This window comes from Furipterus horrens, unplaced genomic scaffold, assembly GCF_987537825.1.
Source record: "Furipterus horrens unplaced genomic scaffold, mFurHor1.1.pri manual_scaffold_8, whole genome shotgun sequence".
In the NCBI taxonomy this organism is placed as follows: domain Eukaryota; kingdom Metazoa; phylum Chordata; class Mammalia; order Chiroptera; family Furipteridae; genus Furipterus; species Furipterus horrens.
This window is the reverse complement of record NW_028327178.1, coordinates 93,026,700-93,041,230: the sequence shown is the minus strand read 5'-3', so window position 1 is coordinate 93,041,230 and position 14,531 is coordinate 93,026,700. Positions and strand designations below refer to the sequence as shown.

General features: G+C 41.6%; 1 protein-coding gene and 1 non-coding gene across 4 annotated transcripts in view; one reads left to right on the top strand and one right to left on the bottom strand.

Annotated features, from left to right (window-relative positions):
* PHF20 (PHD finger protein 20) overlaps nt 1–14,531 on the bottom strand; it is a 94,239-nt gene that overhangs the window by 11,879 nt on the left and 67,829 nt on the right. For all 3 annotated transcript variants that reach the window (XM_090286335.1, XM_090286337.1, XM_090286336.1), the window contains 5 exons: nt 12,768–12,866; nt 11,903–12,067; nt 10,842–11,020; nt 4,206–4,305; nt 650–845 (listed from right to left, as the gene is read on the bottom strand). In XM_090286335.1, coding sequence (XP_090142461.1) covers nt 650–845; nt 4,206–4,305; nt 10,842–11,020; nt 11,903–12,067; nt 12,768–12,866 — 739 coding nt within the window. The remainder of the gene's footprint in view (nt 1–649; nt 846–4,205; nt 4,306–10,841; nt 11,021–11,902; nt 12,068–12,767; nt 12,867–14,531) is intronic.
* On the top strand, nt 3,726–3,828 carry LOC150003498 (U6 spliceosomal RNA). The gene has a single exon (XR_016512839.1). It is a non-coding gene; the product is annotated as a U6 spliceosomal RNA (small nuclear RNA).

The following is a 14,531-nucleotide window of genomic DNA, read 5'->3' as shown; positions in this document are numbered from 1 at the left end:
ATTAATCTGGTGACCATTCACTTTGAGAAGTAACCAACTGAGACACTCTGGTCAGGGCTATCTTACCACAATTTAAAAAACAAAAACAAAAAATTCAGAACCATATACCAAAACAAACACACACAAAAAAAACAGTCTGAACTATAAATACATATACTGTATCTTGATTATGGTGGTGGTTGCAAGAGTGTATACATTTGTGAAAACTCAATGAACACTTAAAAACTGGATGAACTCAATTTATGTAAATATATTTCAATAAAGTTAATTTTTAAAAATTACATACACCCCCAACTGGGGACCTGGCTGGAATGGCTCAGTGGATTGAGCACCAGGCTGCGAACCAAAAGGCCACGGGTTCAATTCCCAGTCAGGGCACATGCCTGAGTTGTGGGCCAGGTCTCCAGTTAGGGGTGTATGAGAGGCAATGGATGTATCTCTCACACATTGATGTTTCTCTCCCTCTCTTTCTCCCTCCCATTCTCTCCCTCTAAGAGTAAATAAATAAAATCTTTTTAAAAATGTTTTATAACAGGATTTTTAATAAGGTCATGTCTTGATTTTGTAGCTTTCTAATTTCTCAAATTTATCCTCACCCCAGACTATGCCAAATCAGACCCGTCCCCAAAGCTGCAGGTACCACACTTACTGCAAGATGCTCATCTTGAGCTGCAGGCCATGCAGAACCTCGATCACTCTCTGCACATCCCCAAGAAGCTGGTGAGTGGCCACAATCTTCTTGGCATTCTGGTGGGAGTAGTTCTCTTCTAAAAATGCCAGACCATGCATATGTCCCCTAGTCAACCACTCCTTGTCGTACCAGTACTTTAAGCCAGGCCTCTGACCTAAAATAGTGACAATAAGAGTTAATGGTTGGCCTGAAGGAAACCCAGATTATTTCACCAATGTACAATTATTACATAAACTATTGGAAGGATGGACTGGTCTATTATGTTCATTTATTCATCCAATATACATTTACTTGGCACCTACTATATATGCTAGGCTCTTTGCTAGGTGTTGGGGATAAGGTAGAGAGTAAGAAATGTAAGTTTCCTGATCTCCTGAAAATGGCCAGAGGTGCAGTGGGAACCTGGTTATTTCTTTAATTTAAACCACATCATCCCCTCTCCTACTTAAACCTAAAAGACTATACGGCACACAGTAGAAACCCAAAGCCCTAACTCTGGCCACTGAGGCTTGTAGGACAGGCTCTTTCTGCCTCTTGGCCCCACCCTTACAGTGGCCTCCTTTCAGCTTATGGAAAACATCAAGTTCTTTCTGGTCTAGGGTCTCTGCTTTAGCACCCACTCTGGAACACCATTCCCCAAGGCCTTTGTAAGACTGGCTCCTTACTACTTCTCCTCAGAGGCCTTTTGTCACCTCCCAAAGTAAGAGAGCCTCTTCAGTGCCTCCTAGCTGTTCTCTATCTGATCGTTTTTGCACCCCTCACTCCCCACCCCCAGCATTTGTCCTTATCTAACAAGTTCTAGTTTATCTGATTTATTTTGACACCCGTTTCTGGTCCCGACTCCATTAAGAGCCAAAAGAATAGTAACCATCTTGTTCACGGTTATATTCCCAGTACCTGGTAAAAAGCATCTTGAATGGATTTATCAAATGAAAAGAAGCCCCAAGCACCCCTACAACTGTCAACTACCACCCAATTAAATAATGACCAGGTTTCCTCCCTTCTCTAGACCTCCATTTCCCATCTGTTATGGCATATGAACTGGATGGCCTCAGTGGTCTTGTTCATTATAGGGACTCTTAGGAAGGACTGAAAACATGACCATGTGATTTGGCAGCGTTTTCAGCTCCAAAACCCCAGGGGGACATCTTTCAAACTGTTGTTCACCTCCTAACATCTCAAACCCCTGAAATAACCTATGTAATCCCTATCAAGGTTCCTAGGCTCTTTCTGGCATTACCAAGACACATGGTAGGAATGCACCATGATTCTGTTAAAAGTATCTTTAAATAACCTTTAGCTATTAGGTTAAACTTCTGGTCCAAGATACTGCAGAGTTCAACCAAGTCTATAAAAATGTGACAGACAATGAGTTCTCAATTCAAGGAGAACTCTATTCACAATCTTGGCAATTAAGAATTACTAAAGAGGGTCTAGGGAGAATAAATGGTAATGGAAAAAAATACAATAAAAATAAACTTTTTAAAAAAGTTCAAAAAGAGTATAGGAATTGATGAAGGTCATGTGTATGATTTCTAAAAAGAGAAAAGTAGAGGGAAAGAGTGGGAAGCAATAAAGTAGACAAGAGGCTTTTTTTTTTTAAGATTTTATTTATTGGTCCTGGCTGCTGTGGTTCAGTGGATTGAGTGTTGGCCTGTGAACCAAGTGTCGCTGGTTCTATTCCCAGTCAGGGCACATGACTAGGTTGCACGTCAGGTTCCCAGTTGGGGGCGCGAGTGAGAGGCAACCACACAGTGATGCCCCCCCCCCTTTTCCCCTCTCTCTACAAATAAACAAATAAATAATTTAAAACAAAAACTATTTAAAAAAATTTTTTTTAAGATTTTATTTATTTATATTTAGAGGGAGGGAGAAAGAGAGGGAGAGAAATATCTGTGTGTTTGCCTCTCGCATACCCCTATCTGGGGACCTGGCCCACAACCCAGGAATGTGCCCTGACTAGGAATCAAATCAGCAGTCCTTTGGTTCGCAGGTTGGCGCTCAATCCACTGACCCACACCAGCCAGGGCAAGAGATTTTTAAACAGTGCCTTAAGAAACCCTTGGGATTATATGTGAAATCTCAGAGGCAGCTACTGCAGAAGCCACCTGAACAGGATTCAGAGCAGCACTACCTGTTTTACAAGACAAAGGTGAGAGAGACACTGGTTCTCATCTTCTGTCATGTCCATTCTGGGCCTATATTTGCTTGCCTGTCAAATGCTGGGGCTAAAGTAAGTGGTCTCTGAGAGCCTGCCCATCAAAAATATTCTATGACTCATAGACTAATCTGATCATATTCTTCCCTTGAGATAAAGAGAAAAACAGAGACAGATTCCTCTCTGTCTGTGGACTAGTCATCTAACACAAGGAGACACAATGACACAAACAGAGGTTATCAGGCCCCGAGGGACCTACTTGCTGGAAAATGAACTACGGTGGCCAGCCCTGCCCTACACAACCAGCAAAAGTGAGACATTTGGCCCCATAAGCCAGTTGTAATTCCAATTTGCTTCACGAGATTAGGAAAGTCATTCATATCTGTTACATCAATTTCTTTCTCATTAGCAAAATGGGAGTAGGAGTTCCTACCAGGCCCCTCAAAGGACTGAAAGGATAACAGAAACAGTGGTTCTCAAGTATTGTCTAGCTGTAGGGAGATCATGGGACTGGGGCAGAGCGGAGACGTTGCAGGTGGTGAAGGGAGAAGACGTTACCATCCTACTGACAGCAAGATAAGAGTTATAATCCACCCCTCAGACTTCTGAAAAGGGCTGCCAAGAGCCACAGGCCAGCCCAGTGGCCATGGAACAATGAAACAAACTGATCCTGCTAAGGAATTACTGGTAATTCACTGCTTTGGGTGGCAGATACGCTCTACAAAAGCACCCCTTTCCTGTTCCCCTCAAGGGCTTGTCTCCCTTCCCGGTGCCAGAGAAGCAATGAAGGGCAGATGCCACCAGAGGGAGCAGTGGGAGGTCTCTAACCCTCCAACAGCCCCTAAAAGCCAAGGACAGAGCCTACATCCTCATGAACTCTCAAGAAAAGGAGAGTTCCAAAACCAGAACAATACAGAGATGATTAGCATGGCCCTTACACTAGGATGACAAGCAAAACTGCAGAGCATATCATAGTTTTTATAGTTTTGGTCATGCAAGATGAGTAAGTTCTAGGGATCTGCTGAACAACACTGCTTTGTTTATAAACTATACTATACGCTTAAAATGTTTAGAGGGCAGATCTCACATTACATAATTTTTACAATAAAAAAATAATAAATTCTAGCTCAAGGCCAGCTCTTCCACTCGGTGAACTTTTTCACACATGGTCTCTTACTGCTAAGCTCAGGGAAGCTGGCCAGCAGAAAAGTGAGCAACGAAAGTGAGAGAAGGCAGAGTGTAGCCGATGCTGACGAAATCAGTCTCAAGACCATAGACACTCAGGCTGCTTCACAACCAGCTGTGCCAAGGAAAAGGCTACATACTGTTAATACCCCTGACTCCAGAAATCTCTACCTGGAGGGTCTTGGCAAACATAACAGGTGTATTTCTCAGGCACATTTTCTTCCAGTAATCCCATGCAGACCCCATGCTGCCAGCACTGGCACTCTTCACACTGTTAGAATTAAAGAAGCAATAAAAATTAAACTCAGAAGATATCCTCTGTCCAAAAATAAGACCCACCCATGGGGGAGGGGAGCGGGAGGTAGAAGAAGAGGGGAGAGAGCACCCACAACTGACTCTCACAGGTGCGGGGCTGCACCCGTTCATCTGGAGCTGTGCTAGCCACCTGTGGCTCTTTACATTTACATTGACAAATTAAGTTAAAAAGTCAGTTCCTTAGCCCCACTAGCCACGTCGTAAGTGTTTAATAGCCACACAAGACTAGTGGCTACTGTACTGGACAGCATAGATGAAGAATATTTAGATCTATTAAACAGTGCTCGTCTCAAAAAATGGCTTTCACTCTCAATTCTAAAGACTTAAACTTTTCTGATTTTTGACAGGAAAAATTGTTCAAGTACATAGAGGAAGGTTAACTTGTAATGACAAAACCTGAGTTTGCATTCTGGCTCAGATATTCATTAGCTGTGTGACTTTGCAGAGGTCACTTCCACACCCTAAGCTTCAGTTCCCCATCAGCAAAATGGGATACTATTCCTACCAACCATGTGGGACTGTATATGAAGAATCAACGGGTCATGTGTAAAAGTTCCATCTCACAACTTTAACATACTAAGAGCCTATTACTATACTACTTTTAATGGGCAGTCTAACTCCACTTTGCTACCTCCTGAAGTAACCACATGCTAGCACTTTGTATTTATTCTCTCTAAATCTTACCGAAGGTCACACAGCTCAAGAGAAGCAAAAATGGTTCAGAACACAAGCCAGGTGAAACTGCAAAGCTAGTTCTTTTAATCCCTAAGCCTCACTGCCTTTCCTGGGTAAGGGAGGAGGTGGAGAGAGGGTGGTAAAGGTGGAGCAGGAGGTACAGAGGAAAAGAAAGGAGTAGACAGTGAGGGCGGCATTGGGAGGCCTGTGGAAAGTATGCCTGAGGACTAAGGGCCCAGGGGAGGAAATGAGGAAAAGCAGGTGTCAAAAGAAATACTAAGGTATTCCAAACAATTCCAAACCAGGGCCCAAAACCTTTAAGTACCCAACTAAACGAACAGCTCTGGAAGGTGAACAGTGAGCTTCCTGACATGCATGGCCTTGAGGATGGGCCACCAGCCTGGCCACAAGCGACTAAAAGCCCCAAGTTCACACAATCTTCAGCCACTTGGAGTAAGATAGTCCCTAGCATGAAGAGGGCTTTCGTGGGCAGATATAAAGCCTCTAGGAAGCTGATCATTTCAGAATCAACAGGGGCAGAGGTGCAAGAGACTTCAGATAAGATATGATCCTGATTCTTCCATTTCCAATGAGCAAACTAAAGCTCAGAGAGAAAGTAGAGTATACAATAACAAACGTAGTTAGTAGCAGAAAAGACTTGTAATAAGGATGAAAGTCTCTCTCACCAACGAGTTAGTGTCTTAAGAACTAGGATTCAATTGAATCAAATATAGCCAAGTTGAAAATTTCAAAATAATTTTCTTCATGAGAGTCTGACTAAAATGCAATATTCATTTTTTATATAGATTTTATTTATTTTTTAGAGAGAGGGGAAGGGAGGGGGAAAGAGAGTGAAAGACACATCCATCAGCTATCTCTCACCTGCCCCCAGCTGAGAACCTGGCCCACAGCCCAGGCATGTGCCCTGACTGGGAACTGAACAAGCAGCCTTTCAGTTCACAGGCCAGCACTCAACTGCACTGAGCCACATCAGCCAGAGCCGTTATTCTTTTTTTTTTTTTTTAAGTTTAAATTTAGAAATGAATAAGAATAATAGAAAAGGTAAAATATCTAAGAATAACTCTAAGACAATTTAAGAATAAAAATACCTAAGACTATCTAAAAATAAAATATGCAAGATCTCTATGAAGAAAGTTTTAAAATACTATTTGAGAGACGTAGAAACTTAAGTCAATAGTAAGGTGTACCTTATTCATGGATAGCAACAAGTGAGATATAGTGCTGAGACAACTAGGTAGCCACAGTTTCATGTTATACCAGGATAAAAATCCCAGGTAGATCAAATATTTATATGGTTTTTAAAAAAATAAATGAAACCTCAGAAGTACCATAAGGAACCATGAGAATTTTTTATTAAAATTTCTATAAACTCTTATGAACTTCCAATGAAAAAGCAACTACTATTCAAATATCAGACACCATTAAAGTTTAATATATTTGACATCATAACAACAAAAAATCTGTAAGACAAGTCAGAAAACAGATGACAAAGTGAATATAAACATTTGTAACTATTCATTTGTAACAGCCAATACAAAAGAGACTATACATGAATAGCAAAATGACCAATTATTCAACAGAAAAATGGATAAAGAACAGGAACAGACAGATCAAAGGGGAAAAAAACACTAATTCTTAAATAAAAACATGTTTAAATCAACCATTAAAATAGATTAATGTAAAATAATTTGAATTAATATAAATTAATGTGAAATAAAACCAGTCTAATAATATGCATACATATTTTCTAGGTTTGGGGGATTACATGAAAATATCATGTATCAATTCTGTACACCTTTATGTACTGAGTTTTTATAACATTTACTACCTTCATCATAAAAGTGTTATTCTTATGAAAAACTGTTTACAGAGCATAATTTTCATTTATATGTGTATGTGTATATGTGTATTCCAAAATATTGACAGTGGTTATCCCTGGGTAAAAATAATCTAGGTGATTCCTTTTTCAAAAAAGAGATTGTATTTATTTATTTTTAGAAAGAGGGGAAAGGAGTGAGAAAGATGGATTTGGCTGCCTCTAACACACCCCCAGCTGGGGACATGGCCTGAAACCCAGGCATGTGCCCTGACTGGGAATCGAACTGGCAGCCTTTGGCTTTGCAGTATGATGCCAAACAACTGAGCCACAAAGATCAGTGTTCTGGGTGACTTGTTTTCTAATTTGTGATTTTCTGCATTTCCCAAATGCTACAATTATAATATGTTTCAAATTTATTTTAAAATAAATTACAAAATGGCTATATTAATGGACTATTTTTTCACTTAAAAGAGCAAAGGTAGCCCTGCTGGTGTGGCTCAGTTGTTGAGTGTCAGCGTGCAATTTGAAAGGTCGCTGGTTCGATTCCCAGTCAGGGCACATGCCTGGGTTTTGGGCCAGGTCCCCAGTCGGGAGCATGTGAGAGGCAACCAATGTTTTTCTCATACATCTATCTTTCTCTACCTCTTTCTCCTTCCCTTCCCCTCTAACAATAAACAAATAAAAACTTTTTTAAAAAAGAGCAAAGTTAATAAAGTTTAATAGTATACTAATAAGGGTGCCTGGTGTGACTTCTTTGGTACTGCCTCCAAGGTAGGTTTATATAATATCGTTATGACAAATAGCAATATTTGTTAAAATTACAAATGCACATACCCTTTAGTCCAGGAATTCCACTCCCAAACTTAGGCCATAGGTATATTTACACAAAATTATTCATTACATCACTGTTATGATTAGAAATAATCTAAATGTCCAACAATAGGGAAATGGTTAAATAAATTACCATCCATCCATTATGCAGTCATAAAAAAAATAGGGAAGCTTTTTATATTTGAAAATGAAGTGATCTTCAACTTATATAGTGTTATATGAAAAAAAGATCTTGATAATACATCTAAAAAAAATTTTTTTAAAGATGGCTATACAGACATGTGAATGTACTCAATGCCAATTCACTTAATGCCTGACACTTAAAAATTGTTAAAATGGTAATTATGCATAATTTACCACTAAAAAAAAGAATAAAGACAATATATTTGTTATTGCTTGTTTAGCCACAGAATATTTGTGGAATGGTACAGAAGATTGTAATGGCAGCCTCTAGGGTAGCTGACTGACAGGGGCGGGGGGTAAGATTTTTCTCTGTATACCTTTTAGACTTTGAACTATGTGAATGTGTTTGTCAGCAACAGTTAAACAATATACATTTTAAATCAAACAAAACTTTAAAAATGGGCTTCTTGTTAAAACTGCTATACAATTTATACTGGGGTTTGGCACCTAATACATATTTGTTACTCTAGGGCAAAGGTAAGCAAACTACAGCCCACAGGCCAAATCCAGCTGGAGTCCTGTTTCTGTAAATAAAGTATTATATGAACATGCTCATTCATTTTATATACAGACTACCTATGGCTGCTTAGGACAGAGCTGGGCAGTTACAACAGAGACCATATGGTCCTCAAGACCTAAAATATTTATTATCTGATCCTATTAGAAAATGTTTGCCAAAACCTGGCCTAAACTAATTAAAATAATTTAAACATCAAATGTGTTTCCTGATGCTCATTTTCAATATGGTACCCAGATTTCTCAAATATTCATAATGATCTAAGTAGAACTTTAACCTCCCAGTGATTTAAATTAGTAGTGGTAAATAAAATCAAACAAAAACACATTTGAGTAATGCTGATATCAATCAAATAATGAAAATGATCAAAGAAAATCATTTTTCTATAGTAATATCTGTATTTTATAGAAAACAAACTCTAAATGTATTCTAGGGTTGTACAAATTATCAGTTAAGTTAAAAATTTCTTTTAAGAAAAAATTATTTGAACCTTCCTAGATGATGAACACATTTAAAACTAGATGATGAATAAATTTTATAAGTTTAAATGTATTTGTTCCAGTTAGCTCCCTCTAAATTTATGAATGCCTTTTGCTAAAAAAGTCCTGAGTAGAAAATGTAAACTGCTCATAATGACAGGGAAGGTCAGAAACTGTCCCTCTGTAACACAAAGCCAGATGGACAGCAACTGGATAGGAGAAAAAGTCTACAACAAAACCAAAAGGGTTCTGAAGTGAGCTCATCATCACACAACGCCAGACAAGAAGCCACATTGTTAAGCTGAGCTGGGAGGAAGGTCATGTAGAGCCTGGGAAGCAGGAGAGGGAAGTCAGTTCCGATTCTGCCATGTAACAGCTGGTATGCCTCAATAGCTACAAACTTAGTTTCTTCCTATAGTACAGAATGCCAAGTCAAGCTCTATCCCGCAAGTAACCTGTGATCTTTGCTCCTTATAGAAAAATCAACAGAGAAAGAACCACAGTGGACTGGCACTGTGTCCCATAGTGATAGGCCAGAATAGCCTTGCCAGAGTGGCCTTCATTATGCACCCACTAAAGATTTCTATGGACAAATGAAGGCCAGATCAGGTTTCAAGGCCAGAACTGAGCACATACCTCCAGAGATACAGGATAAAAACTAATAATCTCCAACATCCTTTTAAAAAACAAACTTAAAAAAAAAAAATGCATACTCACACACGTTTGAAGCTTAAATGTTAAAAAGACAACAGAGCCCACCAGTACACAAAATTCTGCTCTGCTGGGCTAGCTCAGTATTACACTGTCCTTGGAACAAAGCTTTTCCTCCCACCTCTGATTAATCAAAGTGACTACACAGCAAGTTGTTTAGAAAAACTTACCCATACAAAGGCCATGAGCATTAGGCTTATCTCACAAAAAGAGAAAAATAATTGAGCCATTGAAATGCTCCAAGTAAGCAACTGTCACAACCCTGACCGCATATCAGATTTCATAGGAATAGGACCACCATTCACATTTCTGAATTTAAAAGTAAAGATTATCTATTTTGAACTTTCTAAACTACTGTTTTTACCTTTATACATCTTGGACTCTGTGAAAGAATTCATTAAGAAAAGGGGTTCTGATGCTTAAAAAGTTTGAAAACCATTGACCTAAGGCATACTTAAGGTCACAAATATCAGACAATATTTGAGACCATTCATGTCCCTTGAATTCTTAGCGATTACCGTAGAGGCTCTTCCAAAGGAAGGAAACACCCAAAGAATCTAACCAACATAACCATGACTTACTTTAAAAACTCAGGTTTCCTGGACAGCCAGGCAGCTGCGGAGACATTTATGACAGCCCTCGGAGCCAGCCAAATAGGAGCTACCTCCACCAGAACAGTGATTAAGAGCAAGAGAAGGACCAGAGGAAGTGAGGTGCTGGCCAGTGATGCTTTCCCCAAGCAGGCAAGGAGGCCCAACCCACAGGCACATCCCAGAGAGGGAAATGACAGGTACAAATGTCAGGAAAATAAAGAACAAGAAATAGACAAGTTATAAAACTGGCCTCCATTTCTTTAGGCCATAAAGAATTTTTATCTGAGAGAGAAGGTATGGGTCCACAGGAAGGTTAACTGCCATTCCAGACATCTGGGGCACTGCTGCTCAAATCCTTACTGTGTGACCACAGGCAAGGCCCTTCCCATCTGTGGGTCCCAGCTGCCCCAAGCAGAGCATGAGAGGTTTAGACTCAGTGATCCCTCAAGGCCTCCCTTCTTCTATTAATAGGCTATTCACACCAGCCCGAGGTTCAGAGTAAGCTAACCCAAAGATCAAAGCTCAATCTGCTGTTGATAACACTGGCTATCTGGGGCTGCTGATATGACTTATTTTTGCTGGCCTCTAACTGTAGTCCCTCAAAATTTCCCCCAAGGACCAGCCTGTGCTTCTCTATACCTGTCTTCTAGAAGCTCTACCTACCTGAATCATAAAGTCATTTTCCTCCTGAACCTCACAGATGCAGCGGACCACTTCAAAATCATAGCGGTCCTCCCCATCGAGTTCCTCATCTGGGTTGGTGGTCACATCGACGTCTTGGCTATACTCCTCATCGCTCCAAAGAAAGCTCTCGGAAGAGGATTCACTTAGATTGTCCTCCTCTGAGAGGAAAGAGAAAACAATAGTCACCGTTTTAAATTATGTTATGAAATTTGAGAAATCCTAGATTGTCAAGAATAATGGCCTATCATCTAGTAACAGCCCAAACAACGTATGCTGCCTAGCAACAAACTAAACACCATTTCCTCATTTTACTGGAGAGAGGCCCAAGGTAAATGGCTATTCCAGGTCACAAAATTCCTTGGCAGAGAAGCTGCAGCTCCTCATGAATGACACAAATCATCATCCCTAATGATTCACATGTGTTCTACAACCTCACCCCATCCAGCCAGGACCTGACTTACACCCAAGTCTGTAACCAGAGTCACCTTTAAAACTCTGTAGACATGGGGAATGAAGAAGGGGCAGATTCCAGGGATAATCAGAACTAAAATCACAAGGTCTTGGAGCCTGATTAGTTATAATTACAGTTAACTCTTACTGATCACTTATTCTGTAGACACTGTTCTAGGTACTTTCCACATACTTATTAACTTTAAACTCATAATCACCCTACAAAGGGAACCTTCAAAGTTGACTCAGATTTCCACGCGCAACCAGGTTAAATGCAGAGGCCATCAAATAGGAAATGGAGAAATTGGGGGCAGGTGTGCAAGGGGATGGGGGATAATGGATTTGGTTATAGACACCCTGGCTTGGAGGTACCTGAGAGACATTAATTAAGACTCAAGTATTCAGAAAGAATGAGAAGTTCAAGGAAGGCATAGCTAATGGCCTTTGTTTCACTTGATGTACTTATTTTAAAAACATAACAGATCATACTTGCAGAGGGCCTGGAGAGCAGATTACATTATCAACATAAATCGGGTCTTGTCAGGCTAAGTGCTGTACAAATGATCAAGCCAGCAAGAGGGCCTCCTTACCAGATACTTTCACTTTCCCTTTGTGGTTTCCAGATTCTGAGCCATGGAGCTGTGGGCTCATATGGACCCCAGGCTTGTGTGAGGACCCACACCTATTGACAGCAAACGCCTTGGGTGGAGAAGGCTCCTGAGAGGTGTCGCTGATCTCTTCACTGCAGGGGCATTCTGAAAGAACAAGATCAGAAAGGAATTAGCAGCCCTAGATGTCATCAGGACATCCCAGGACCAACCCCATCCAACAAACATCTCTGCTGTTCAAACAGCTCAAAGGCTCGGGAGCAATTTAACTACAGACATGCTGTAGAAGAGATTTAGGGATTAATTCTCCCCGCTCCCTCTGAGAAGTTCAAAACCAAAAGCTTTCTCTTCTTCATCACCCTTCTTCTCTGATCTTTTCTGATGCCACATTCTTTTTCTAAGCCAGAAGAGACACTGAAAATAAAATGTGGCATCCCTTTAGCTCCCAAGGTTGGAGCACTGATTTTCTTTAAAAACCGACATTTATGTGAGGGCTAGACACACACTTTTCAAGAAGTAAACCGTTTCCTGAAAAGGTCCAGAGACATGAACAGTCCTTTACATGCATATCCTCTGCTACTATGATGCTTTCCTATGCACTGCCCTATGGCAGGGCACACTGGCCAGTGAAGCAAGAGGGGAGAGCTTTCCTAAATGCCAGTGTGTCCTCGTAACTCCCAGGATGAGGGGGCTCTTCCCCTGCCAGGGCTGAGCTCAGCAGGCCCAGTGAAGGCCTGCTGGCCCTTCCTCTCCTGCATGCAGGATCAGAGGCCAGCACTGGGGAGAAAGCAAACCCTTGGCCCATCCACGGTAAGGAAACCCTCGTGAACCCCACAGGAAAAATTACCAGGTTTGGTTTTCTTTTTCTTTTTCTTTTTCTTCTTTGGCTTCACTCTCACAAACTCTTTGAATTTCTTCTCTTTATTCTTTTCCTTGTCTTTTGCAGCTAGAATTAAATACAAGTGTAAGTACCGGCATTCTAATATTTTGTTGTCAACTCTGGGGTATTTATTCTTAAGTGAGGAAGCATGTCCAATGTGAAGAATTAAAACGGATGGGAGAACAGAACTGTGGGCCTGGTTCTGCCCTCAGGGCTCGGGAGCCCCTTCTCCATCACCTTCTCTAGAACAACAACTAGAATCTCTTCTTTTTAGCAGCATCTTCTCTGAACACAAAGGCAAGAGAGAAGCCTTCAGAGGCACAGCCTGGCCTCTAGCTAAGATGGTGAGGTCATGTAGCCTGAGGTGGCAGAGTCACATGGAGAGTTGCCCAGTGGGGACTAAGTCAAGCCAGGTGAGGAACAGGGGCAGACAAGGGGACAACAGGCAGAGCCCATTCGGGACCGTGCACAGAAAGTCTCCTTCGGGAAGACACTCCTATGCCCTACTCCAGGACCCAGGGGCAGTGCATCCTTCCCTTGAGTCCTAAAAGACAGCAGAGCCTGCAGACAGGAGCGTGGGCTCTGCAGCCATAGCTTCAATCATGGCTCCTCCACCTGCTAGATGTATAGATAGCGGTTCAAGTTAAGCCATCTCATCTGCACCTCAGTTTCTAATCTACAAAGTGGAAACAACAGCACCTGCCTCATAGGGTTTGTAGTGAGGATTAAATGAGATAATATAAGTGAAGAATCTGAAATGGTGCCCAGCACATGGCAAGTACTCAAAATGTTAGCTGTTATTATCTTGCTTGTGATACTCTCTGCCCAGGAAGTGGTGCTGATCTGCTGTCAGCTCTCTCTTCAGACAGCCTGACCAACTGTTCCGTGATCCACAGAACACGTAACTTGGACAGAGTGACTTCCTGCCAGCGCGCTGCATCAGAGAGCAGTTTATCCCCTGAGCAGGACAAGGCTTTCCCAGGATGGCCACTTGTCCTCTCCTCAGGCTGCAGGCACCCATCAGGAGAAACACCGGAGCCCTCCTTACTCCCTCTGTACATACAGCCTGCTCCCTACTTCTCCAACAGGTCATCACTGAGTCATGACAGAGAAGGGTATCAAACTGCTGCTTCCAGAGGGAAGAGGAAAGAGTAACAGCACCCTCACCTGTGAAGAACTGCTTGTACACCACAGAGCAGCTCACGAGCAAGGGAATGGCAGCTCCAGCGCAGTGTACAAATGGGTATGCTCTTGGGGAGATTTTCACTGCCTATCAGAGGAAGTGATGCTCACGGCCTAACACCATCACTTCACCATGTCTACGTTTCTTTTTTAAATCTTCACTGGAGGATATCTTTATTGATTTTAGAGAGACAGGAAAGAAGAAAGAGAGAAACATTGATGTGAGAGAGGAACATCAATCGGGTGCCTCCCGTATGCACCCTGACCAGGGATCGAACCTGTAACCTATATATGTGCACTCACCAGAAATTGAACCCACAACCTTTTGGTGTATGGGATGACACTCCAACCACCTGAGCCACCTGGCCAGGGCACACCATGTCTACTTTCCCAGCCTCAACTCCCATCAATCCCTCACTATGTATACCACCCAGACATTGGCCCAAAAGGGCCCTCCATTAACTGCCTCCCTCAAGCCCTGTATTTTCCCACCTTAGCTCACATGACAGAGACTGCTATGCATTCTCCAATATCCTTTTCTCCACTTGT